The sequence below is a fragment of the Thrips palmi genome, unplaced genomic scaffold, assembly GCF_012932325.1.
Source record: "Thrips palmi isolate BJ-2018 unplaced genomic scaffold, TpBJ-2018v1 HiC_scaffold_19, whole genome shotgun sequence".
Classification (NCBI taxonomy): domain Eukaryota; kingdom Metazoa; phylum Arthropoda; class Insecta; order Thysanoptera; family Thripidae; genus Thrips; species Thrips palmi.
In genome coordinates, this window is record NW_023144628.1 from 6413943 (window position 1) to 6436213 (window position 22271).

General features: G+C 57.3%; 3 protein-coding genes and 1 pseudogene across 9 annotated transcripts in view; 2 read left to right on the forward strand and 2 right to left on the reverse strand.

Annotated features, from left to right (window-relative positions):
* LOC117645669 (Ca(2+)/calmodulin-responsive adenylate cyclase) overlaps positions 1 to 5848 on the reverse strand; it is a 51143-nt gene extending 45295 nt beyond the window's left edge. For all 7 annotated transcript variants that reach the window (XM_034385975.1, XM_034385973.1, XM_034385974.1 and 4 more), the window contains exon 1: positions 5303 to 5848. The gene's annotated coding sequence lies outside the window, so the exon portion shown is untranslated. The remainder of the gene's footprint in view (positions 1 to 5302) is intronic.
* Positions 5849 to 6291: 443 nt separating this feature from the next.
* LOC117646158 lies at positions 6292 to 9585 on the forward strand (annotated as a pseudogene).
* Positions 9504 to 13261, reverse strand: LOC117646157. The gene is made up of 7 exons (XM_034386927.1): positions 13003 to 13261; positions 12810 to 12921; positions 12516 to 12727; positions 12289 to 12436; positions 11739 to 12209; positions 11541 to 11650; positions 9504 to 11438 (listed from the first exon to the last, which is right to left on the reverse strand). The coding sequence occupies exons 1-7, from the start codon at positions 13071 to 13073 to the stop codon at positions 10106 to 10108; spliced, it is 2457 nt and encodes an 818-aa protein (XP_034242818.1). The 5' UTR covers positions 13074 to 13261; the 3' UTR covers positions 9504 to 10105.
* A 955-nt stretch (positions 13262 to 14216) lies between these two features.
* LOC117646142 (mitochondrial basic amino acids transporter-like) lies at positions 14217 to 20966 on the forward strand. Its single transcript, XM_034386874.1, has 6 exons — positions 14217 to 14433; positions 16376 to 16447; positions 17158 to 17201; positions 17290 to 17373; positions 17944 to 18225; positions 19713 to 20966. The coding sequence occupies exons 2-6, from the start codon at positions 16414 to 16416 to the stop codon at positions 20259 to 20261; spliced, it is 993 nt and encodes a 330-aa protein (XP_034242765.1). The 5' UTR covers positions 14217 to 14433; positions 16376 to 16413; the 3' UTR covers positions 20262 to 20966.
* Positions 20967 to 22271: the final 1305 nt, after the last annotated feature.

Consider the following 22271-nt stretch of genomic DNA (forward strand, 5'->3'; position numbering starts at 1 on the left):
CGCCGAGGCCCCGTCGGCCCCCGTCCACTTTGTCCACCCCCTCCCCTGCAACCCTGCGGCCGGCCGCGGTCAGGCTCGCCCCGCCGTTTAACTAGTCGCCACCGGGAGACTTACTACCATGAACTGGCGGAACAAAACAGCTGAATCTCTCACTTTTTTCTGGGTCTGCACTTATTTTCGACAGTGGACGAGCGATGGTGTGGCGCTCGCTCGATCATCTATCTCCCTGTGTGTGTCCCCAGGCCCAAGCTGGCGCCATTACCACTTTGCTAATGTCTAGTTTTCATGGGTCGCCGTCATCAAGACTCCAAACTTGGCGGCGCCGCCCCGGCCAAGCGACGACAGCGGGCCTGCCCTGGTGTGCCCTACACTGCTAGGACCGAACAACGCGCCGGGCAGTCCACCAGAATTAGCTCATTTCTGACCGCGAAACGCTCTAGCCTTCCATCCCCTTAGTCCGGGCAGACTTAGCGGCGGCCAGGGAGGGCCCCGGCGCGGACCGCGGCGGGGGGCGGATACGCCACACAATGCGAAGCCCGGGCCCAGACCCAGGTCCAGCGGGCCGTCGCCTCTCTCTCTCGCACCCTTACGGATCGGCTGGCGGGGCTGGCCAGGGCCGCGCGCCGAGATATGCAGGCTCGCCGCAATCCCGGTGGCCTACACCGTGGGCCTGCCCGTGGCGGCAGCGGCCATCGTCCGAAGCCCCGACAACGGCGACGACGACGACCCCGGCAAGGACTACGACGACCACCGGCAGGAAAGAAGAGGACAACCCCGGCAGGGACGACGAACCACGACGATGACGACGTAGAACGACGACGGACAAAAGCAAGGGGCGGTGCGCCAGTCGGCACACACTGTCGGCACACTGTCGGCGCTGCCACTCGGCCGCACGCCAACAGGTGCAACATTTATGGCGGGGACACGGTGGCGCAGACAGCAGCACGGCCGGCACGGCCAGCGGCACGGCCAGCTCCGAGGAGAGCGGAGACAGTCCGGCCCAGGGGAGCGGCGCCCGCCTCGGCCCGCCTCCACCCCCCGCAGAAAGCACTAACACTCTGCAGCAGCCCCGCCCCGCCCCGGCCAGGGGGCGCACACACGCACACACACACGCACACACAGTGAGAATCAATGAATAAACCAGCCGGCCGACCCGGCCACCCCCATGACCATCATCATGTCCTTCAAGCGGAGCGCCCGCAGCGTCCAGGGCCGACGACAGTGCACTGGTAGGCCGCGCCTCCAATTGGAAGACACACGGCAGGCCACCTGTACCACTAGACAGAGACTGTTGCGAGAAATTTTCATTTCTTTTCTCTAGTGACTTTACCACGCGGAGAAGGAACTGGGGCCCGGAGATACCACCCCGCGGCCGAGGGGGCAGTCTCAATGCTCTAAACGCGAGCCTTATGGCCTTATGCTACGCGGCGCTATGCGGGGTCATTTCTTATTCCGCTGATGGAGTTTCCCAAGTGCAGCCGCCATCGCCGTAAACCTGCCAGCCCAACACACGCACGCACACACACACGCCAGCCATGCAGATCGGCCCGAACGGCGGAACCAGTGCCGCAGTCGAGTCGGCGGCGGGGGGGAGGAGGAGGAGCCGCGCGAATCCGGCGAAGCCAAAGCCAAGTGAAGCGTAGCGTAGCGCAGAGCAGGGCGCCGCGCCGCAGCGACCGACGGCCCGGACCGAATGGCCGAATGGCCAAATGGCCCCGATCCGATCCCATTCCCAAACGAGATAAATCGGCAGAGCGGGCCACGGGCAGCCACGGGCCACTCGGGCACTCGGGGCGAGAATAGGGGGTAGAACCGCCAGGCAGGCAGGCAGGCAGGCAGGCAGGCAGGCAGGCAGGAGGCCGCCGAGAGCACCTTGCACTCTTGCAACGGCAACAACAAAGGAGCACCTGAACAATAACTGCACGAAGTGGGCTGGAGTGGCGCTGGTGGTCCAAGTGGGGTTGCTTGCTTCGAGGCGCCGGGGGGCCTTGCCGGGGGCCTTGCCGGGGGCGGCCCAGAGGGAGGAGGACCTGGGTCTCTAGGAGGGGCCTGCCGGCCTGCCGTGCTGGGGACGGTGAGTGGCAGGCGGCGGGAGGCGGGGCGGAACGAGAAGGTGACAGGCCGATGCGCCATCACTTCGCATCACCGACTCCCAGAAGAAAGAGGCAGGGCGAGGCGACGATGTGGGCAGGTGCGGCCTTGCTCCTCGTCCCTTTGCTCCCCGCTCCGCCTGGCCGGCCGAAATAACGACCCCATCGTGACAAATTCGCAGCGATGTTCCCATTTCCCGCAGCGCGCGGAAGGCCGCGGAAGCGCCAAGCGCGATGATGACGGCACAGCCTCGCGACGCGGGCCTCGGAGCGGTCCGGGCCGAGGAGGCCGTTGGCCCCTCCGGGATTGAATCACGGCACGGCCGGGGAACGAACGGCACGGCCGAGGTCAGAAGGAAGACGAGGGCGCCGCCGCCCCCGCGCCGCCCCCGCGTCCCCCGAGGGGCCGAGGCACGCCCCCCGTCCGCAGGCCGCAGGCTGCTGCTTGGATCGCCCCAAGAAAAATGAGGCTCAGGCCCGGGGGAATAAGGAGCCACAAGGCGCGGCACAGTGCAGCAGCAGCGGGGCGCGGCGGGGCGCGGCGGGGCGGGGTTCCATTTTTCATATGAAAATGCCGCCGCCACTTGACCCCGCTATTCCGAGCCGTTCGCAGAAGCCCGGCCGGCCGGACGCCGGCAAAGGAAGGCGAGGCGAAGCGCGACTCATTCCTGCGGGGGGCGGTATGCAGGCAGCAACGCGGCAGCAGCCGGGCGCCGCGCGTCCTGCGACAAACAAGCGGCCTAAACTGACTGGTTGAGGCCGCTGATTGCTGAGTGCGCAGTGCATGTCCTTCTAGAGGACGTGCGTGGGCAGCACGGCGACGGCGGCAACGACAGGGACACGACAGGGACAGAGCGACGAAAGCACTGTTCAGAATCGGTCCGCTGCAGACACATCCACATCCGGTGTTCCCCCGCGGCGATATGTCGTCCTCCTTGTACTGGGGCGATGGGCGTTTCGGGAGCAGAGAGAGACAGAGAGCCATCGCTCATTTGCCTCGAGGAACCGAAAGGAACTGGAAACGCCCCCAGGAAGCGGGTCTGTCAATGCCGCGACACTGCCGCCGTTCCTCCCCCTGCAGACGCCCCCTTCCGAGAGTCGTCGTCGTCGCGCTGTCTCAGCCCCACTCATGGGCCGTCCCGCGTAGGTGCGAGAGGGACAGAGCGACGCACACGGTTTGCTGCTGGTGGAGCGCTGCGGTGCCCCCCGAGGGGCTCCACGGCCGGGCCGGCCGGGCCCCACCCATGGCGACGAATGCACTGCAGGGGCAGGGGGCGGGGGCACCGGGGGGCACGCCGCAATTAGCCACATCAAGCAGACCTGTTATTTAACGTGATTTAACTGATTCTTAAGTGCCGCGGCCGGGTCGGGTCTGTCGCGGCGCGGCGACCGCCGTTTGTCTTGGCAAGGCCTGCCCGCCGCGCCCCGCCCCGCCCCGCCCCGCCCCGGCCCGCCCCGCGCCGCCCCGCCCCGTGGCCTCCAGATACCACCGGCGAGGTGTGAACTCGCGCTAGCCGGCGTCTAAAGACCGCAGATAGAATTAATCAGCCCGCGAAGCTCAAAACGCGTCTAGAGTTTCTGGGCCTGACTTTTGTCCGTTCTTCTGCCTCATGGGGCGTCCCGCGGGGGTTCGAGAGACAGAGCGACGAGGCACTGTTCGGATTCAGGCAACAGGATGGGAACGGCACTAAACAACGGATAAATAACGCGCGGTTCACACAGTGCACACACACAAACGCGCCACCGCCGGGGGAAGTATATCAGTCAAGAAGACAACAAGCGAACCAAAAGTTAACGATGCGAGTCCCGGCCGTCCCGGCAGCAGGCGCTGCAGCGCGCTGAAGGGGGCCCTCCCCTCCCCTCCCCTCACACAGGCGAGCCCCACGGAAGGATCCCCTCAAGGTGCGAGGGCTAATCTCGCTTCCGGCCGCCCTGCGCCGCCCTGTGCCCTCGCGGTGCCGCGTCAGCCCTCCTGGAAAACTCGCTAAAACTTGCCGAAACTCCTAGCCGCAACGCCTGGATTCCAGCAAGACACAACGCAGCCTCTCCAACCACAGCCAGACTCCAGCCAGACTCCAGCCAGACTCCAGCCAGACTCCAGCCAGACTCCAGCCAGACTCCAGCCAGCGTGCGCGGCGTTCCAGCGGATGGACGGCTACGCCCCACCGGCCCTGACAGTGCCCTGGCCGACCGCAGCCGGTTTGGGGCGGGTAGAGGCCACAGGGCCTGAGGGGTGGGCACGCTGGCACACTGCACAAATAGCGGCCAAGTGATAAGGCACGGCACGGCGCGAAGCTGCCGCGGTACAGCAGCAGGCTCGTCTCGAAGAGGGCTTCGTCGCTCTGTCTCTCTCGCACCCTTACGGGACGACCCACGAGTGCGAGAGAGACAGAGAGAGCGACGAGAGCGCTGTTCGGAGTCAGCCTGCGGGGCAAGCCGGCCTCCAGAACAACAGGGGTGGAAAAATCTCTGCAGTGCACCTGTTCACGGCTAGGGCAAGCCAGGTTGCATGGACGCGGGTGCAGCGAGCAACCAAACTAACCATTCTGCAAAGCACAGCGCTCGCCCTGGCAAAGCGCCAGCGGTGACGGTGAGGGAGCCGGTTTGGACAAATTTGAAATTCGTAATGGAAGACGCATGGGGCTTGCGGTCAGTGATACAGTCAGGTCCTGCAGGACTCTCTGAGAGCATGGAGTGCGGGGGCAGAGGTGGGGGAGGGGAGGGGGAGGGAGGACGCTGGACGGCCACATAACCTCACTCTTCCCGACGCGACGGCAAAGAGATTTAATTTTCCCACATACTTCGGCGGGCAGGCCGGAAGGGAAAAGCTCAAATCGACGCTTGGAGCATGCCTCTCGAGGCCCGTGTCTTCAGGTTGACGGCAGTCATTCGAATAAGCCGAGCAAAAAGGGGAAAGGGTTCATCAACAAACCTGACGCTGCCCTTGTCTCGAGTCCCGTGGCTCTTCCTTAGACCACGGCATACGAATTCTGACAGAGATTTCTCCAGTAAAACTACTTTAAAATCGTCGGGATTCAACAGTTATCGCAATATTTCTGGGTTTGGACAGTAGTTTCATACATGAAAATGTCACAGGACCCGCAGTGTCCGACGGCACCGGGTGTTCCGGGTTTATCACGGAAATGCTCCTCGGAGGGCAAATTGTTCATACGGGGGTAAGGAGAAAATTATGTGAAAACGAATTGACTCACCCAAAATTCCAGGGCACCTTCAGAGACGGGTTGTATCCAAAGTATGTGAAGTCGTGTGCCCAAATCCTTTCAGTCTAAACGACACAATTTCATAACGTATCACTTGTTCACACACTGCGCTCCCTTTTTTTTCTGCTTTATTATAAAATAACTATCACTAATGAATCAAACACTGTAAAATTTCAATGCGACCAACAACCCCTCAGCAGCACTAGCAAGACGCGGACTTGTTAAATCTTCCAGGACACTTGAATCACTTGACGGGCACAAAGAGGGGATAGAGGGTACACACAAGTCGTAACTTCATTTTCTTCGTCTTCGTTGCATAAAACCTAGTATTCCAGTCGATGACCTGGTCTCTCTGTCTGTTCGGCCCTAGCGTGCACAGTGGGGTTCTGGCCAGGTTAAAAGTCCCATTCAAAGTTTTGTTGTGGCGAACGGGGCCGACAGAACTCGGTTCCCAAACGGAAAGGCAAGCGGAACGGACTCGCTGCAGTTCTGCGTTCTGCACGGCGGCAGGCAGGCAGGCTGACTGACTGCTCGTCTGTGGGGCGGCCGTGCCGTGGGGTGGGCGGGACAGACCGAGCTGGCCGCCACAAACAACAGCAACGCGGCGGCGGCAGGCAGCACGCGCAGGATCACACCAGAAACGAGACGGTGGCGCCATCTCTCGGCGGCGCTGCGTACTGCGGCGGCGCGGCGAGGACTCGGACCGCCAACGCCCTCCCTCGGCAGGAACAGGAACTGCAGTCCGAACGGCGCTGCCTTCAAACGCGCCCGGCAAACCGACCAGCAAGGCGCAGGCGCAGCATTCGCGTAAACATGCCTCCATCTCGGACAAGCTCGTAGACCGTTCTTTTAAATTTTTGCAACCGAACCGCCCCGCCACCATGGCCCTGCTGAGGAGAATGCAGCGGCTGTGGCGCCTGATGAGCCGCCGCAAGCCGGCCTCGTCGGGGGACGCCGAGGTGGCCATGAGGGCCAGCTTGATGCGCAACGTGCTCAGCCTCACCGACCTCACCCTGCTGGGCATCGGGGCCACGCTGGGCACCGGTACGGCCGCGGGCCGCTCCACAGAGGATTTGCCAGAAGACTGGCGCAGGCGGAGGAAGCTCTGGACGCGTTTTGAGCTCCAGAGTCGCTGAACAGGACTCGAACCGCACGTGTGACCCCCACCAATGGATTCCTCGTTCGGAGAGCAATCCATTGGTGGGGTCACACGTTCGGTTCGAGTCCCATTTAGCGAATCTGGAGCTCAAAACGGGCCTGATTGCGAGAGTCACTCTGTCGACTCGTTCGTCGACAGGGGTGTACATCCTGGCGGGCCAGACGGCGTACGAGGCGGCGGGGCCGGGCGTCGTGCTGTCCTTCCTCATCGCCGCCCTCGCCTCGCTGTTCGCCGGTAAACGCCACCCGAAATTGCAGTGAATGGGGAGGGTTGAGGGGAGGCGAGCCCGCGACTCAGAGGCTGTGTTCACCGCAGCGCTGTGCTACGCCGAGCTGGCGTCCGTGGCGCCCTCCGCCGGCACGGCCTACTCGTACAGCTACGTGGGCATCGGGGAGTTCCCCGCCTTCTTCGTGGGCTGGAACCTGCTGCTGGAGTACGCCATCGCGACGGCCAGCGTGTCCAGGGCCTTCTCCAACTACGTGGACGCCGTGGCGGGGAACGTCATCAAGAACTGGAGCATGCGCAGCGTGCCGCTCAAGGGCTCCTTCCTGGCCGAGTACCCGGGCTTCCTGGCGCTGGGGCTCATCACGCTGCTCGCCGGCAAGTAGGGCCTGCGCGTTGCACTGTGGGCCAGAAGACCGGCGGTGCAGGCGGTAAAAATCCCGGACGCGTTTGGAGCTCCAGAGTCGCTAAATGGGACTCGAACCGAACGTGTGACCCCACCAATGGATTGCTCTCCGAACCAGGAGTCCATTGGTGCGGTCACACGTTCGGTTTCGAGTACCGTTTAGCGACGTTGCAGCTAAAAACGCGTCTAGAGTTTTGGCCGCTTGCGTTGGTCTTCTGGCCCACTGTGCGTCGTCGTCGCCGTGAGCGACGCAATGATTGCCGTTTCCCTCCCGACGCCAGTGCTCCTGTCGGTGGGCGTCAAGGAGTCGTCCCTGTTCAACAACGTGTGCACCTTCTTCAACTTGGTGACCATCTCGATCACCGTGGTGGCGGGGGCGTGCTCGGGTGAGGCGTCGCGGCGTCGCGTGAGGTGGCCGTCGAGGCAAGGCCGGCAAGCTTAAAGTTCTCTCTCTTCCTCCGCGAAGCCGACCCGGCCAACTGGAGCATCTCGCCGGAGGCCATCCCGGCCGAGGCGGCCGACCACGCGGGCGCGGGCGGCTTCCTGCCGTTCGGCGTGTCGGGCGTGCTGGCCGGGGCCGCCAAGTGCTTCTTCGGCTACGTGGGCTTCGACACCATCACGGCCTGCGGCTTGGAGGCCAGGAACCCCCGGAGGAACATCCCGCTGTCCATCATGCTGACCCTGGCCGTCATCTTCTGCACGTACATGTCGGTGTCCATCGTGGCCACCATGATGCTGCCCTACTACGAGCAAGTGCGTGCCCCTCTCGAAGCGCGCCATGCTCTGCCGGCTGTGCCCCACGCCGCCCCCCGCGCCCCCCGCGCACCCCCATTCACCTCCCCCTGAAAGGTGTGCCTGGCAGGATGTCAACACGCCCTTCCCGTCGGCGTTTGAGAAGGTGGGCCTTCCCAGCATCAGTTGGATCGTCACCATCGGGGGCATGTTCGCCATGTGCACCAGGTGCGTTCCCGCCCTGCCCCGTCTCCTCGCGCACAGTGGGCCAGAGGCGGTCAAAATACCCAGACAGATTTTGGGCTCGAGCTCCAGAGTCACCAAATAGGACTCGAACCAATCGTGTGGCCTGCAATGAACTGCTCTCCGAATGGGGAATCCATTGGTGGGGTCACACGTTCGATTCGAGTCCCATTTAGCGACTCTGGAGCTAAAAGCGCGTTGCTCACGCCCAGCATGGTGGGCTCCATGTTCCCGCTGCCGCGCGTCATGCTGACCATGGCGGCCGACGGCATGCTGTTCCGGTCGCTGGGCAAAGTGAGCGCCACGACGGGCACCTCGCTGCGCTCCACGCTGCTGGCCTGGGCGCTGTCCGGCTCCATGGCCGTGCTCTTCAACCTGGAGCAGCTCATCGACATGATGTCCATCGGCACGCTCAACGCCTACATCGTGGTGGCCGTGTGCGTGGTGCAGCTCAGGCACGTGCCACCGCCCACTACAGCATGACGTTGGCGACGGTCTTCCCCGGCACTTGACTTGAATGGGCCGTGCCGCCGCCAGGTACCGCGCAGAGGAGCAGCCCGGGACGCCCCCCGAGGACGCCGACGGCCCGCCCCTGTCCGTCGGCCGCGTCCTCCAGGCCGCCTTCAACAACGGGGGAGCCCAGCAGCCGTCGAACCTGACGTCGTGGATCGTCACCGGGGCGCAGGTGCTTTTCTGTGAGTCTGCGCTGCAGTGGGTAACTTACCCTGCGCAGGCTCGACAAATTACTTTCTAATCGTTTGCCTCTTATTCTAGTGATGTTGAGTATACCAGCGTCGTATCTGCTGGCTAGAATGGATGAGATCTTGGAGAGTGAGGCCAAGATTGTGTGGGCCGGTGCCATCACCATCCTGCTCTTGCTGACCACCTTCAGCATCGCTGCCCAGCCAAGGGCACCCAAATCAATAGATGATCACTACACGTTCAGGGTAATCCAAATAATTTATGATTTTTGTAAAAAAATTCTAAAGCTCTGTTGGATGCCACAGAATGATATACTTAAAAATTTCCCGTGTTTTTGTTCCAGATACCTATGGTTCCATTTTTGCCATATTTTAGCATCCTCGCAAATATGAGTCTTATGATGATGATGAATGTTGGTACTTGGACTCGATTCAGTGCTTGGATGGTGATAGGTCTGTAGTGGTTTATGAGTGTTTGTAGCTGGCTTAAGCTCTTTGGCTATGCAATTTATTTTGGTATTTTTGCAGGTCTTGTCCTATATTTTTTATACGGCATCAAGCACAGTTCTCTAACAGAATCTCCAGAACCACTAAGTAAGCCAGTATCCCGACCAGATTTAACAACCCGTTTCGAAAATTCTACTGAAGGTCCTCTTAGAAACCAACAGAAGGCCTTCGACACTGAATTATAGCTAAGTAAGGGAAATGACACAATGAAGGAACAATCAGTGTTTTTGCAAAATTTTTATTTACAATCTGATTTGATTTACTTTTTTTCTTTTAGTTACAAAACCAAGTTGACTTATTGAAATGAAACAAATTAATACAAAAAGGGTCACCTCTGCACTCTGCAGCACTAATACTACAAATTATTAAATAAAAAAAGAGCACAAAAATAGCAGCTAAAAAAAAATACAAGCTCAACTGATTATTTAGCAGTTAATATCCAATTACCAAAAACATATAAAATAGGTAAAACTCTTGAGAATGTCTGAAGACCACAAGCGTAACTTACCTGCTCTACCCACAACAAAGACAAAACAAAAACAAATTCTGACTTCAAGTTTACATTGATCTACTATTACATCAAGCAAATATGTAACAGTTTCTCTCCTAATATTATTTCTATAAAATATCACAGATAACATAGAAGGGACTGTGCGCAAAGTGTCAGTCATTAGAAAGGCAGTGATGGGGGCAGTAATGGACATATTACATTAGTACTCAAATTAAAATGTCAATTATTAGACAGGATGACCTTCACACAGAAAAGGGAGGCAACAGGACCACATCCACATTATAACTATTTTGTTACGTCAGTCTGATTAACTTCATAGGGAGAAGACATTATGCTTCCAGTTTGAAACCTTAGAAAACACACTAGGGATGAGACCGCTGTAAGAAAAAGCACAAACTAAGGACCCAAGTAACAAATAACACAGTGTAGTGTACATTATAGCAAATCTACTTTGCCACACAGACCCAAGGAATGAAGATGAAAGACACTCCCTGTTTCTAGATTTTCCTTTTGTAGATTTGGGTGAAAAATCGAGATCATGGTCTGAATCACAGAAGCGAGAGCTTGTACTAAATGATCTTGGCGAAAATTGTGATCCAAAACTTGATGCAGGAGATCTGTTCCCGAATGGGGAAGCTTGGGGAGGCATCATAAACATAGGGCTGTTGCCATAGGGACTCATCATTGGATGATACATTCCATAAGGAGTATAAATAACTTGTGATACATGAGAGTTTGGAATTGGAGACGGTATAGAACCAAACTCTGGGTTGGGCGAGAGTGGATTTGGAGGAACACAAACAGCCAGGGTACTTTTCGGAGATGGTGGAGAACTCCAAGAAGACACTACAGGCTGGGTCGACTGGTAAGGCTGCGTAGGCTGGTAAGGCTGGAACGAGGAGGGTGGAGAGAAGCTTCTGACAGATGCTGCTGTTCGAGCAGTGGCTTGACTGTGGACAGAGCCACAAGGTGAGCCTGGCCGGCTCAAAGTCCGATTACTTGCTTCTGCTATTTCAGAAGCAGATGTCAAAGTCACATTGCTTCTAGCATCAGAGGGCACAACTGTGTTACTTCTTGTGTTGCGCCAAATGCCTGAACTGATTGATTCATTCATGATATTGCTAAGCCTTGAGGGACACAAAAGTGAACTTCTCTTTGGCTCCTTGCCATATGACTTCGTCCGGAACTCTGAGGGCGTTTTCAGGTTGTGGTTACTAGATAAGGACCCAATAGACAGACCCTCAATAAGGCTCTGAACATCATCTTGAGTCTTGGGCTTTTTGCCATTTACATAAAAAGAGCTGTTCAGAGATTCTGCAGCATCTAAAGTAATGGAATCAGGATTAGAAAATGCAGAATCTACAGATGCATCACTTCTAGCATCCTCTTGCGTTGCAGTGTTCTGGAACTCAGCAGGAGGGGGAATCAGTAAGCTGTCAGCCAAGGACAAGTTTGAAAGCGAGGAGTGAGAAGGTCTGGTTGGCAGAGTCAAATAGTTTGGGCCTTGTAAAACAGGCTCATTTTGATTGACATTCCTCAGAACATTTGGCTTGAATAATGATGATTGCGCATTACTCCTGATTTGGTCTTGACCAAACGAAGGTTGAGGATTTGTTGCAGGAACTTTTTGAAAAGATTCAGACTTGCTGCAACGAAAAACAGAAGGAAAGCGAAAATTAACAATTTGCTTAGAACTACAGTATACAGGAAGAGGAAGTCTACAAATAATTTCAGAAAATATAACATACCGTTTAATCTGCTTTGAGAAACTCAAAGTCCCTTTCTTAAAAGGGGATACGGGTTTGGACCTTTCCAGCAAGGGCAAGGAGAGAGTCAAAATCAATAAAGTAAATAATATCTGAAAAAGAGAAATATATGTGTTTTTAAAAGCAAATTACTTGAATTACTGATGAGATTTTATATGTGCAAAGAGAGCAGAAGCATACCTTCGCAACTTGACACAGTTCAGCATAATTGGTTCCAAAACTTGTCGATAAGAAAACCTCAATCCCAAACAAGGCCGCCCATGGTAAAGTAGCCAATCGGCGCCCTGACTGCCAGAATGCAACAATTTGGAGCGCCCAGCCCGAAAAACTCAGAGGGGCACTGTAAGGGCCAACAACTTCTAGATAATGCAGATCAACACTCTCGCCAATGAGTCTTGGAAGAATTTTAGTTGTCTTTGCGGAAGATCCTTCAGTCTTTGGACACATGGCTGGTGCGGCCAGAAGCTTGGCAAAGGGGGAGGCAGCACAGGTTGCACGGGATATAGAAATCCCCTTATTGTCAAAGAAATTTGATGCCGAAAACACAATGTGATCCGTTGTCATTGATGATAATGTGTGTAACAGCAGAATAAGAGCAATGCTGGTCGTCATCAATGTAGTAGTTTTGACTAGTATCCTGTTGAATGCAAGCTGAAAGAAGAAGAAAAAACATGAAATAAAATTGAATTTACTGATGAGCTGAGATTACGTCAAGAAGTACTGCTCTTACCTTTGAAGACGAATAAACACCGCTAATAGTTTTCTTTCCAGTAACTTGAAGATTCATGTCAAGAATGTGAGTCTTTTTGAGGGACAGTGTTTCATCCAGAACTGCTTCGCAAGGGGGACAAAGCCTATACGCTCTCTCCAAATGATAGCTGGAAAACACAAAATAATATGGCGATGATTGAACATGTAACGAACACTTTGCGCTTTTAAATCTTTATGTATAGTTACCTAAAATTATCAATTTCTTGGTCAAAGTTGTCAGGATTGATTGGCTGAAAAGATGCTAGCTGAGCAACTTTAAGTTCTTGATTCCGATTACAGTCTTGGCAAAAGCCGTTTTGGGGTGATTTGTTGTAGGGTTGAGGTTTAAAGCAGAATGACAGTCTTCCATTGAGAGATGAGTCGTATTGAGCTGGTATCTCACGATTGTAATCGCCATCCTGGAAAGAGGACCTTAGAGTTAAAGCACGAGAGGGATAAATCAGCCAAGACCGTTAAGAGGGTAAAACTCCATTCACTTACAGGTTTGAATCCATTGTACTGCTCACAATGCTTGCACATCCATCCATCGTGACACTTCCTTAGTATGGTATTGTTTAATCCACAAAACCAACAGTTAACTTTTATGTGAGTTCTGAAAACAAAAAAATTGATGAAATAGGAAAATAAGGAGAAAGCTTGCAACGGAACGGATAATGATTACACTGATGTTTACCTCTTCCAATATTTAAAGAAACCGTACAGAACCGGCAGAAGCGCGCCGAAAACCAAAAACCACTGTTGCATTTCACTTTCGAAAGATATTCTTCAACTTATTTTTCTAACAGCTTTTTCTCTCGGTCAGTAGACAGCAAAGTCAGTGACAGCGAGACTTTCAGTCGGTATTTCGCGAAAATCAGAGAGTTTTCACAGTAGCAGCAACCCCATGGTCGTGAAGCAAATGTGAGGTTATGCATGACCGAGGTAGGAACTATGAGAAACGTTGCAGTACGGAATATATAAATTTCTCATACTACTGGAAGTGGCGCGTTCGGACGCAAAGTACAAATTCGAATATCAAGCAGTAAACTTTTCACAATCCACCCGGCCAAAACGAAAGTAGGAAAACTTTTATTATGATTTGAACCTATGCCACGTCACTTTAGCAACGTGACTTTATTTTAAAATTATTAATTCATCATAACATACCAAGAAGGTAAATAAATTGAGCCAAAAATGGCCTTCTCTTGCGGAAGAAAACAGCAAAGACTTGAAAGGAACGAGCGATGGTGCCGAGACGACTCATCTTTTCTGCGTCTCTTCTAGAAAACTTCCCCGTGACTCTTGTTTTTTTCCGAGAGGAGTCAGTGGTGACTCCGTCGGACGTGACGTCGGCACTCTGACGCCACTGCCCACGTGACCGACACACTGGACACACGGTGTCAGGCGAAGGGCAAGGGCTTCTGCAGACTGATTCCGAGAAAGGTTTTCGTCGGTCTCGTTTCGGAGAGGCTCCATGCTCCATGCTCCTCGCGCCCGGGCCGATGGAAGAGGGAAGGACCGCTGAGTAGCGCGCGTCGCGGCAGTACCCCGCGCGGGGTGGCGGTGTGCACGGGGTATCTCCACGCTGACGTTCCCTCATCGCCCCTCTCGCCATGTACGCAACACGGCGCTACTGACTCCGCATCCCATTGTTCTTTTCTTCTACAGATTACGTGTCCACCGATTTTGTTTTGCGGAAAATCGGCTGTGTCTATTTGTGAGGCCCGCCATAAAACCATCGTTCAGAGCCTGGTGGTGGGAACGCGACTGTGACGACCAATAGACTTTGATAATGTCGCGTCTTCCTACGTCTGCAAAAATACACTACTGTAGATGTAATCGCCCTATGCGGGGAAGGGGGGAGGGGGCACCAGGGGAGGATGGTACCCTGATTGGTGATGTGCTTATCGGCGACCCGGCAAGTCTCGGTGCGCGGGCCTGGGGCCTCACGCCTCACGCCGCGGCACCGCCAGTCTCCGCAGTCCATCGCAGCCCCTCACACCGTTTTCTTCTCGCCTCCTCGCACGCCCCGCGCGTCCCTGCGACACCCGCTGAAAATGAAGATGCTGCTCTGAGTCGATCCGCGACCGCCCGCTGCCCTGACGACCGGGTCGCTGAAAATGCTGTGAGTACATGGAGGTGGGGGAGCGCGGGGGGAGCAAAGTGGGCCAGAAGACCGGCGCAGGTTAAATGAGCCTCGAACCGCCGGCAGCACACTGTACATCCTGCTGCGGCCATAAGTATACCGGGCAGCCCCTGCCTGCGGCCTGCGGGCACACGCCACCCGGGGGCCGGTTCGCTTCCCCGCCCCGGGGCGACAGGACAGGGCAGTCGAAAGTGCCGAAGTAGTGCGTCCTCCCCGTGGGCGGTGGAGGCGGCGGCGCTCCGCCAGGCCGGCTGAACGTCGCGAACAACGTCGCCCAGGGGCGTCGGGCCGTCGGCGAGGACCTGCGTTTGACGCGCGCGCCGAAGACACGGGTAGCAGCGGGGAAGACCATAACGCGAAGAGTTTGTGACGGGATGTGACGAGAGATGTGACGCCACTTTGTCTGACCCGGCCGGCCGGCCGGGGTCACGGTTCAGTGCGCTGGCTTCTTGTTATGAGATCTCCGGTCCCGCCAAACCACCACGCCGCCAGGCCGTCGGCCAGTCCGCCACGGCAGAGTCCGGGAAAAGGGGAAGGCGGGGAGGAGGGGGTATGTCATCATCGGTGCGTCACATCGGTCATCACACCCACACAGCCACACAAACGCAGGCACGCTCCCCCCTCACACTCACACAAACACTCTCTCACGCACACATACACGTGGGCACACAACGCGCGCATTATTTACAGGAAAATAGTATGATGCTGCTGCTGGCCGTCCCTGCGTGCACAAGCTTGGTAAGGGGGGGGGGGCTGTGACGTCAGGGTGTCAGGCGCCAGGGGCGGGAAGGCGTTGCGGGGGTTTGGCGTGCACCGCAGGTGTGCGAGAGAGAGAGAGAAGGCAGCCTCCATAAGTTGAGAATAGTTTGCACCAACAATCCCTTACTCTATTTCTCTCCCTCGAACCTGCCCTAGTGTGGGCAGGCCTTTGTTGACCACGCGGAGGAGGGCAGGGGCACACCGTCATGGACCACCCCGTGTCGAATGCACCCCTGACAGCCCCCCCCTCTCTCTCTCTCTCCGCCGCTCCTCCAATTTATGGGACTAATCGCTCCGTGAAGACAGAGATAGATAAGCCCATTAATAAACGAGGTCACTCTAAAAGTGCGCGGCCTCTTACAACAAGTGCGGCAAGTAGCACCACCACGCCGTCGTTGCCGCCTAACGGGCGGTTCGAATCGTTTGGCGGCGGCGTCAGGTGGAGCCACGGTGGAGCGACGACAACGGGGACGTCCCTTTGACCCCGCTGACCCTCCCCGGAGCCCTCCCCGGACCGACCCGGACCGTCCCGGGCCCTCACAGGGCGGTGAATGCCTTGTTTACACGATGCCTTGACGTAAAAGCCCAGCGCTCGCACAAACACAGGGAATCACACCGATAGGTGTGAAATACGCATACACACACACACACTGACGCGTACACACGTATGTGGTCCAAGAACCCCGCTCGATCCCACAGACAGACAGGCGGGCATGTCTCGGGCCCGAAATGGCAAACGATCAGTCATGGTCCAGCCCGTAATGGCAATGGTAATTGAGGGTAGGCCGCCAAGGTGCGCCTCTGCTCGGCGGGACTGCCTATGCTGCCTCCGCAGGGGCCATGGCGCCGTGAGGGAAGGCAGCGGCGGCGCACCCCTGCTCGCCGGGCAGGCCTGCGGGCAGGCGTTCGGTAGAGGCCGCGGCGCCGCCGGGCCGGCCCTCGACGTGGCCTTGGCAGTGACCCAGAAACGATGCGTCAAGTAGTTTTTAATCTTTTGGCGGCAAATGGCAACATCATGCGGTCGTCGATGGCATAAGAGTCGAATAGTGGAAATAACATCAAAAGCGTTTTCTCCAGCGAGACAGCCGACAACAAGGTGTAAAAATTCCTGCCCCAAAAATTTTTGATTTAAAAATATGGTTAATTTCTTGTTTGTTTGCAGGTGGGGTCCTCCAACATAACGAATCCGATTCTCCGACTATGGCTCTGGACTTCTTCGCTGGTTGCGTAGGAGGTGAGTTTTGGCGGGAACCTGTAGCCAAGCCCTGCAGCCAGCCCTGCAGCCAGCCGCGCAGAGGGCACATCTGTCCCCCCGGCGTAATGCAAAGACAATCGGTGGCGGTATCAGCATTGCACACCTCAGGTTAAAGTTTATCAAGCCGCGAAATGTGTCACGTTCATCGTCAGGCCGTGAGCGCGTGGCTCTCGGTGTGACGACGAGGGCTTCGTTGGTGGCAGCTGGAGCGCGCCGAGGACGGCGACGAGGCCTTGTTGGTGGCGGCTGGAGCGCGCAGAGGACGGCGTCGACGAGGGCCTCGTTGGTGGCAGCTGGAGTGCGCCGAGGACGGCGACGACGAGGGCCTCGTTGGTGGCGGCTGGAGCGCGCCGAGGACGGCGACGGCGGCGACGGCGACCACGAGACTGGATCGGAGTCGTCGCACGATCCATTGTCCGGCATTATCGCGGAAGGCCGCCCCGGATGCCGCAGATAACGGCGTCTGTTTTTGTTTTCAAATTGCAATGCAATGCATTGAGAATGTGGCAATTTTGAAAAGATAGACAGGCTGCTGCTTCTGCTTTGCTGCTTCCCCAACAGCAGTTTTTATCGGTGAAAAAAAAATTGATACGGAAACCGGTTGGCGGGGGGTACCCTCTGCTCTGGCGACACTGATTACTGTCCGTTCAAAATAGATAGTGACTCCCCGTTTTCTCTGTGTTGTGCAGGGTGTGCGGGGGTGTTGGTGGGTCATCCTTTCGATACCGTCAAGGTAACTTTTTAATCATTTTTTAAACTATTTTACCTTCCTAGAAAAGTCGTTTTTATCTGAAATTTTAACTCTGTGTGTCCTGTCCTAGGTTCGATTGCAAACACAAGACCCCGTCCGGCCGCGCTATGCCGGCACCCTGCATTGCCTCAGAACCATGGTCAAGGAAGAGTCGGTACGTTTACTCTAGCCACAAACATTTTTTTAAAATCTCGAATCAAAGCAAATGACCCCTTTCAAGTTTAAAAATTCCCTCAGCGCCTGTAAGTTGACTGGCAAACGGGTGGGCGCGGGAAATGGGATCTCCGTTTGCGCGGGGAATAATTTTAATTATACAACAGTGGCGGAGCAGGAATCCTGGCGAGGTATGCGTTGCGAGCAGCGCGAAGGGAAGGGCGGTTTACCGGCAACTATGCTTTGCCCGCCTGCTTCTGGCAAAGCGGGGGGGGGGGGGGGGGGGGGGCGTTCGGGACACGTCTTCTAGCCGCCCACGCTTTCTATCGAACCACGGCCAAGTTTTCCCACTGCACAGCCTGCCCACCACACTCTAAATGTCTGTGAGAATCTTCTCTGTAAGACTTTTGGAGTGCAGACAACAGGTACAGCAGGCAGCCCCTCGAAACCAGACGCGGACGGGCGGGCTGTTCCGTCCCGTTGACATTGACATTGCCCACCGGGCCGTGTCCGATCCGAATCTGAATGAGAATGCGGCCCTGAATGTGAATGTGCTTCGCTTGGCTTGCAGGTGCGGGGGCTGTACAAGGGCGTCACGTCCCCGCTGGCGGGGGTGTCGCTGGTGAACGCGCTCGTGTTCGGCGTGTACGGCAACGCGCAGCGCCACCTGGAGGCCGCGGCGGGCGGCCCCTCCCTCACCGCCCACGCGCTGGCCGGCGGCGCCGCGGGCGCCGTGCAGAGCGTGGCGTGCTCGCCCGTGGAGCTGGCCAAGACCCGCCTGCAGCTGCAGGGGGGCGGCAACGGGCTGCCGGGGGGCGGCCAGTACACCGGGCCCGTCGACTGCCTGCAGCAGGTGAGGAACCTGCCCGCAATGTTCGCCCCGTCTCTCTCGCACCCCTACGGCACACGCCATGAGTGCGGGAGAGACAGAGCTAGGAGCGGCAGAATCACTCGGTGCACACGCGGCGAAAACGGTTCCTGGTCCTCCCACGAACTCACTGGAAACTGCCTATGTTTTTACTGCAGGCTACCTGGGAGAACCAGGAAACATTTTCGCCCTGCAGTGCACCCTACACACTCAATTCCAACAAATCTTTTCTGATTTTCACTTGAAAGTTGCAAAGGAGAACCCTCACAATACTGTGGAGTAGAATAAATACAAAGAAAACAAAAGAGGATGGATGAGGTGCAGACGCTGCGTATCGGACGCCGCCAGAAAGCATTGCTACTTAAATTGAAACAGTGCTGATAAGGCGTGCGTCCAAGACGCGTAATTCGCTCTGTTAAATGAACCCTCATTTTCAGCAGACTGATTCCGAGAGTCGCTTTCGTCTCTCTCCCCCTCATGGGGCGTTCCCTACGGATGCGAGAGAGGCAGAGCGACGAAAACGACTCTCGGAATCAGTCAGCGGATGGAGAGGGAGAGAGGAGTATATCAGACGAGGCGTGGCCTCGGGAGGGTCGTGAACCAGTAGACTGATTCCGAGTGGGAGGTCTCTCTCTCCGCACTCACGGGGCGTCCCGGAAGGGTGCGAGAGAGACAGGCGGACGAAAGCACCGTTCGGAACCAGTGTGCCGGCACGAGCTGGCCGCGTGGCGCCGCGTGTCCGACTCGCTCGCCGACATGACGAACATGACGCAGTGGTGGGCGTGGGGGACACCGCGCCGCACCGCGCGCCTCTCCGCGGACCGCAGCGCGTGCACCCCAAATTTGCATCCCATTTGCGTCGTTTTCTCCGAAGTCAGTGAAAGCTGGACGAGTTTCGAGAGATGGTGACACTGTTCCTCCCCCCTCGAACGTCAGGATGGCGCGGCTATCACACGCCCGTTGCGCAACCGGCGTGCTTTTGACCGGCCTACTCTGCCACAAATCTTCGTTTCTCGAGGAGTTTCGCCTTTTGCCTTTTTCGCGTTGGCGCATCCACACTAATGACGGCCGCACCACCACACTGATAACAATTTTTTTTTCTTGGTGGCGTAGGGATATTTTGTCGTCTTTTATTTTTTTCTCGCCCCGTTTTGGACGTTTGAACTATCAGATATTGTCTCCGCCGTCATCTCGAACGAATTGAGATGGCAGTCGGAGTGCGCGTGCTTTGCCAAAACATTCGAGGCGCCGGGGCCGAGGTCCACAAATTCGTGGTCACGGGCAAGACTGCGTCGACTGCCTGTGTTCGATGCGATGAACGTCCCTGCGGCCCCTTGCGACAAGCGTGCCGCCAGCAGACTCATTCCGAGAGTCGTCGCTCTGTCTCTCATGGGGCGTCCCGTAAAGGTGCGAGAGAGACGGAGCGACGACCGGCGAAGCCATGCCCGTGACGTCATCGCCGTGCTTTGCAGGTGTGGCGGTCGGAGGGCGTCCGCGGCGTGTTCCGCGGCTTCTGGCCGACGCTGGCGCGCGAGGTGCCGGCCTTCTCCGTGTACTTCGCGTCCTACGAGTGGATGACCCGCGGCGACGTGCAGGTGCCCACCTGGCGGCTGCTGCTGGCCGGCGGCATGGCGGGCACCATCTCGTGGGTCATCACCTACCCCGTGGACGTGGTCAAGAGCCGCGTCCAGGCCGACGGTGCCAACGGCAGCCCGCGGTACCAGGGCGCCCTCCACTGCCTCCGCGTCAGCCTGTCCGCCGAGGGGCCCGCCTTCCTGTTCCGCGGCCTCAGCTCCACCATCCTCAGGGCCTTCCCCACCAACGCGGCCACCTTCGCCGCCGTGGCCTGGACCATGCGCCTGCTGCAGGACGAGCAGCTGCACGACGCCGTGCAGGACATGCAGCACGCCGTGGAGGCCGTGAGGGCGCCCGTCGTGCCCGCCGTCAACAACGTGTACACCGAGCAGCAGTCCCTCCTGGAGTGCGTCGCGCTGCGCTGCCAGATGGCTTGCGAGTGCTGACGCCGCTGACGCCGCTGACGCGCAGGGCTCTGGGCGACGGCGTCCTGGAGACGATGCCGTGGTCCGTCTGGTCCGTGTGGTCAGGCACCAGAGCGAGGCGCGCCACCATCGCCGGCTCGCGTGGCTGTCGACTGGCTGCAGATGGGGCCCGGCCGGGTGGCGTGGGTTCGAATCCCACCGGATGCCAAGTCATCTGATGCTCTCTTGCCACCCGCGCTGGTGGGCCGGAAGACAGGTGCAGGCGGCCAAAATCCGACACGCCACGCAGTCGAATTTTTGATCCGAATTTCGAGCTTTCGAGCAGTGTTTCGTGTTTCTTCTCTCTCTGTTCGATGCAGTGGCCGCGCTGCTTTCTGGTACCTGATTCACACGTTCCGCTCGACGGCTTTTCAGAAAATTTGGGTAAATAATAAATTTAGAAAATGTTGTGAGAATTCAGCTCGAACTGTCGCGCTCCGCCTGTTTCTCATTGTAAATATTTTAGTCCAATGATTTAATTAAGCTTAAGAGGCGGGTGTTTTTTAACTTACAAAATAACGTACTGACAGACTGACACTCGGGGACGTTCAGTGCTCGCTCTAGATTCTAGTTGGTTTTAAATTATTTTTCATGACTAGCAAGTATTTCTATCTCCACCGGGCATAGTCCACGCACGCCATCGGCATGCAAACAAACAAAAAAATAAAGGTTGATAACGCCCACAACTTTTTCGTGGTTGCTTTTCTTACTCTGTCTGCCAGCGCGAAAATTTCGCAGCGCAGCTTCCTTGAACACGGTTCAACTTGAACACGGAGAAGAGGATGTTGTTTCACCGTCTCGCGGCATTTCCTTGTTGACTTAAACCCCCCCCCTCCCCCTCCTCCCCCTCGCGGACGTCGGCGGCCCGTCGTCGCGCAGCCCCCGGCGTCGCGCGTCTCGGGGAGCGTCTCCGGACCGGACAAAAAAGACGGAAAACCTGAGACACGCGGGGAGAGAGAGAGAGAGGGACAGACAGACGCACGAAGGGGCGGTCGAGGCGCTCTGAAATAAATGACCCAGATCCTGTCATCAAGACGGGGCCGCCATTTGCATAAATTGCGCGACGTCTTTGACGGAGTGGTCAGGGCGAAAAGGCCAGCCCGGCCGGCCGGGTCGGCGAGGTGCCGCGAGGTGCCCGGGGCTGGGGACGCCGGGGATGGTCCATTTGCATAGATTGTCGACGGCCACCTCACCGGCTCGACGACGTCACCGCGCCGCCGCGTCGCACGCCCACCTTGCCGTCGGCCAGCACGCCGTTCCGAGCGGCAATAACCGTGGCATACTGATTCTAACGTGGTGCGAGTCCGAAAGGCTGGTCCCGAAGAGTCGTCGCACAGTGGGCCAGAAGGCCGGTGGAGGAGGTCAAAATCCCGGACGGGCTTTTGCGCTCCAGAGTCGCTAAATGGGACTCGAACCGAACGTGTGACCCCACCAATGGATTCCTTTCCGAACGAGCAATCCATTGATGGGGTCACACGTTCAGTTCAAGTCCTATTTAGCGACTCTGGAGCTCAAAACGCGTCCGGGAATTTGACCGCCTCTACCGGCCTTCTGGCCCACTGTGGGGCATCGTGCTGGTCACGTGCGTGCAGGCGGGCGGGGAACCCTCGGGGAGCCCCCGGTGGCCGACGCGGATCCCGCCGGCCGTTGGCATTCCTGTCGTGCCGTGCGCCGCGCGCCGTGCGTGGGGCGGAGCGGCGCTGCGACACGCCGCGGGGCGCGCGGGGGGCGCGGGGGCGCCGCACGCCACGGGGCGCAGCGCCGTCCCTCCGAGACCGCGCCACCACGCCCCCGCCAGGGCCAGGGGCGTGAGGGCCGCGGGGCGGGCAGCGCGCGGGGACACTGCGGGGACTGCATCTGCCTTGCCGCCCACGCGGCCCGCCGCAACACTGCTCTCGAACCATCCTCATCGGTTATTCACTTTCTATGGCATTCAATTGTGTCCTGGCCAATATGGGCCATCGGTAGTAGTCTTGGTGCTCGAAATATTCG

Excerpts from the sequence above, each read along its gene's own strand:
- LOC117646157 (XM_034386927.1), bottom strand. The coding sequence starts at position 13,073 with ATGCAACAGTGGTTTTTGGTTTTCGGCGCGCTTCTGCCGGTTCTGTAC. Across the intron at positions 12,922-13,002 it reads TTCTTTAAATATTGGAAGAG|AACTCACATAAAAGTTAACT; the intron begins GTAAACATCAGT and ends TTTTGTTTTCAG. Across the intron at positions 11,439-11,540 it reads TTCTCAAAGCAGATTAAACG|CAAGTCTGAATCTTTTCAAA; the intron begins GTATGTTATATT and ends TTTTCGTTGCAG.
- LOC117646142 (XM_034386874.1), top strand. The coding sequence starts at position 16,414 with ATGGCTCTGGACTTCTTCGCTGGTTGCGTAGGAG. Across the intron at positions 16,448-17,157 it reads CTTCGCTGGTTGCGTAGGAG|GGTGTGCGGGGGTGTTGGTG; the intron begins GTGAGTTTTGGC and ends TGTGTTGTGCAG. Across the intron at positions 17,202-17,289 it reads ATCCTTTCGATACCGTCAAG|GTTCGATTGCAAACACAAGA; the intron begins GTAACTTTTTAA and ends GTCCTGTCCTAG.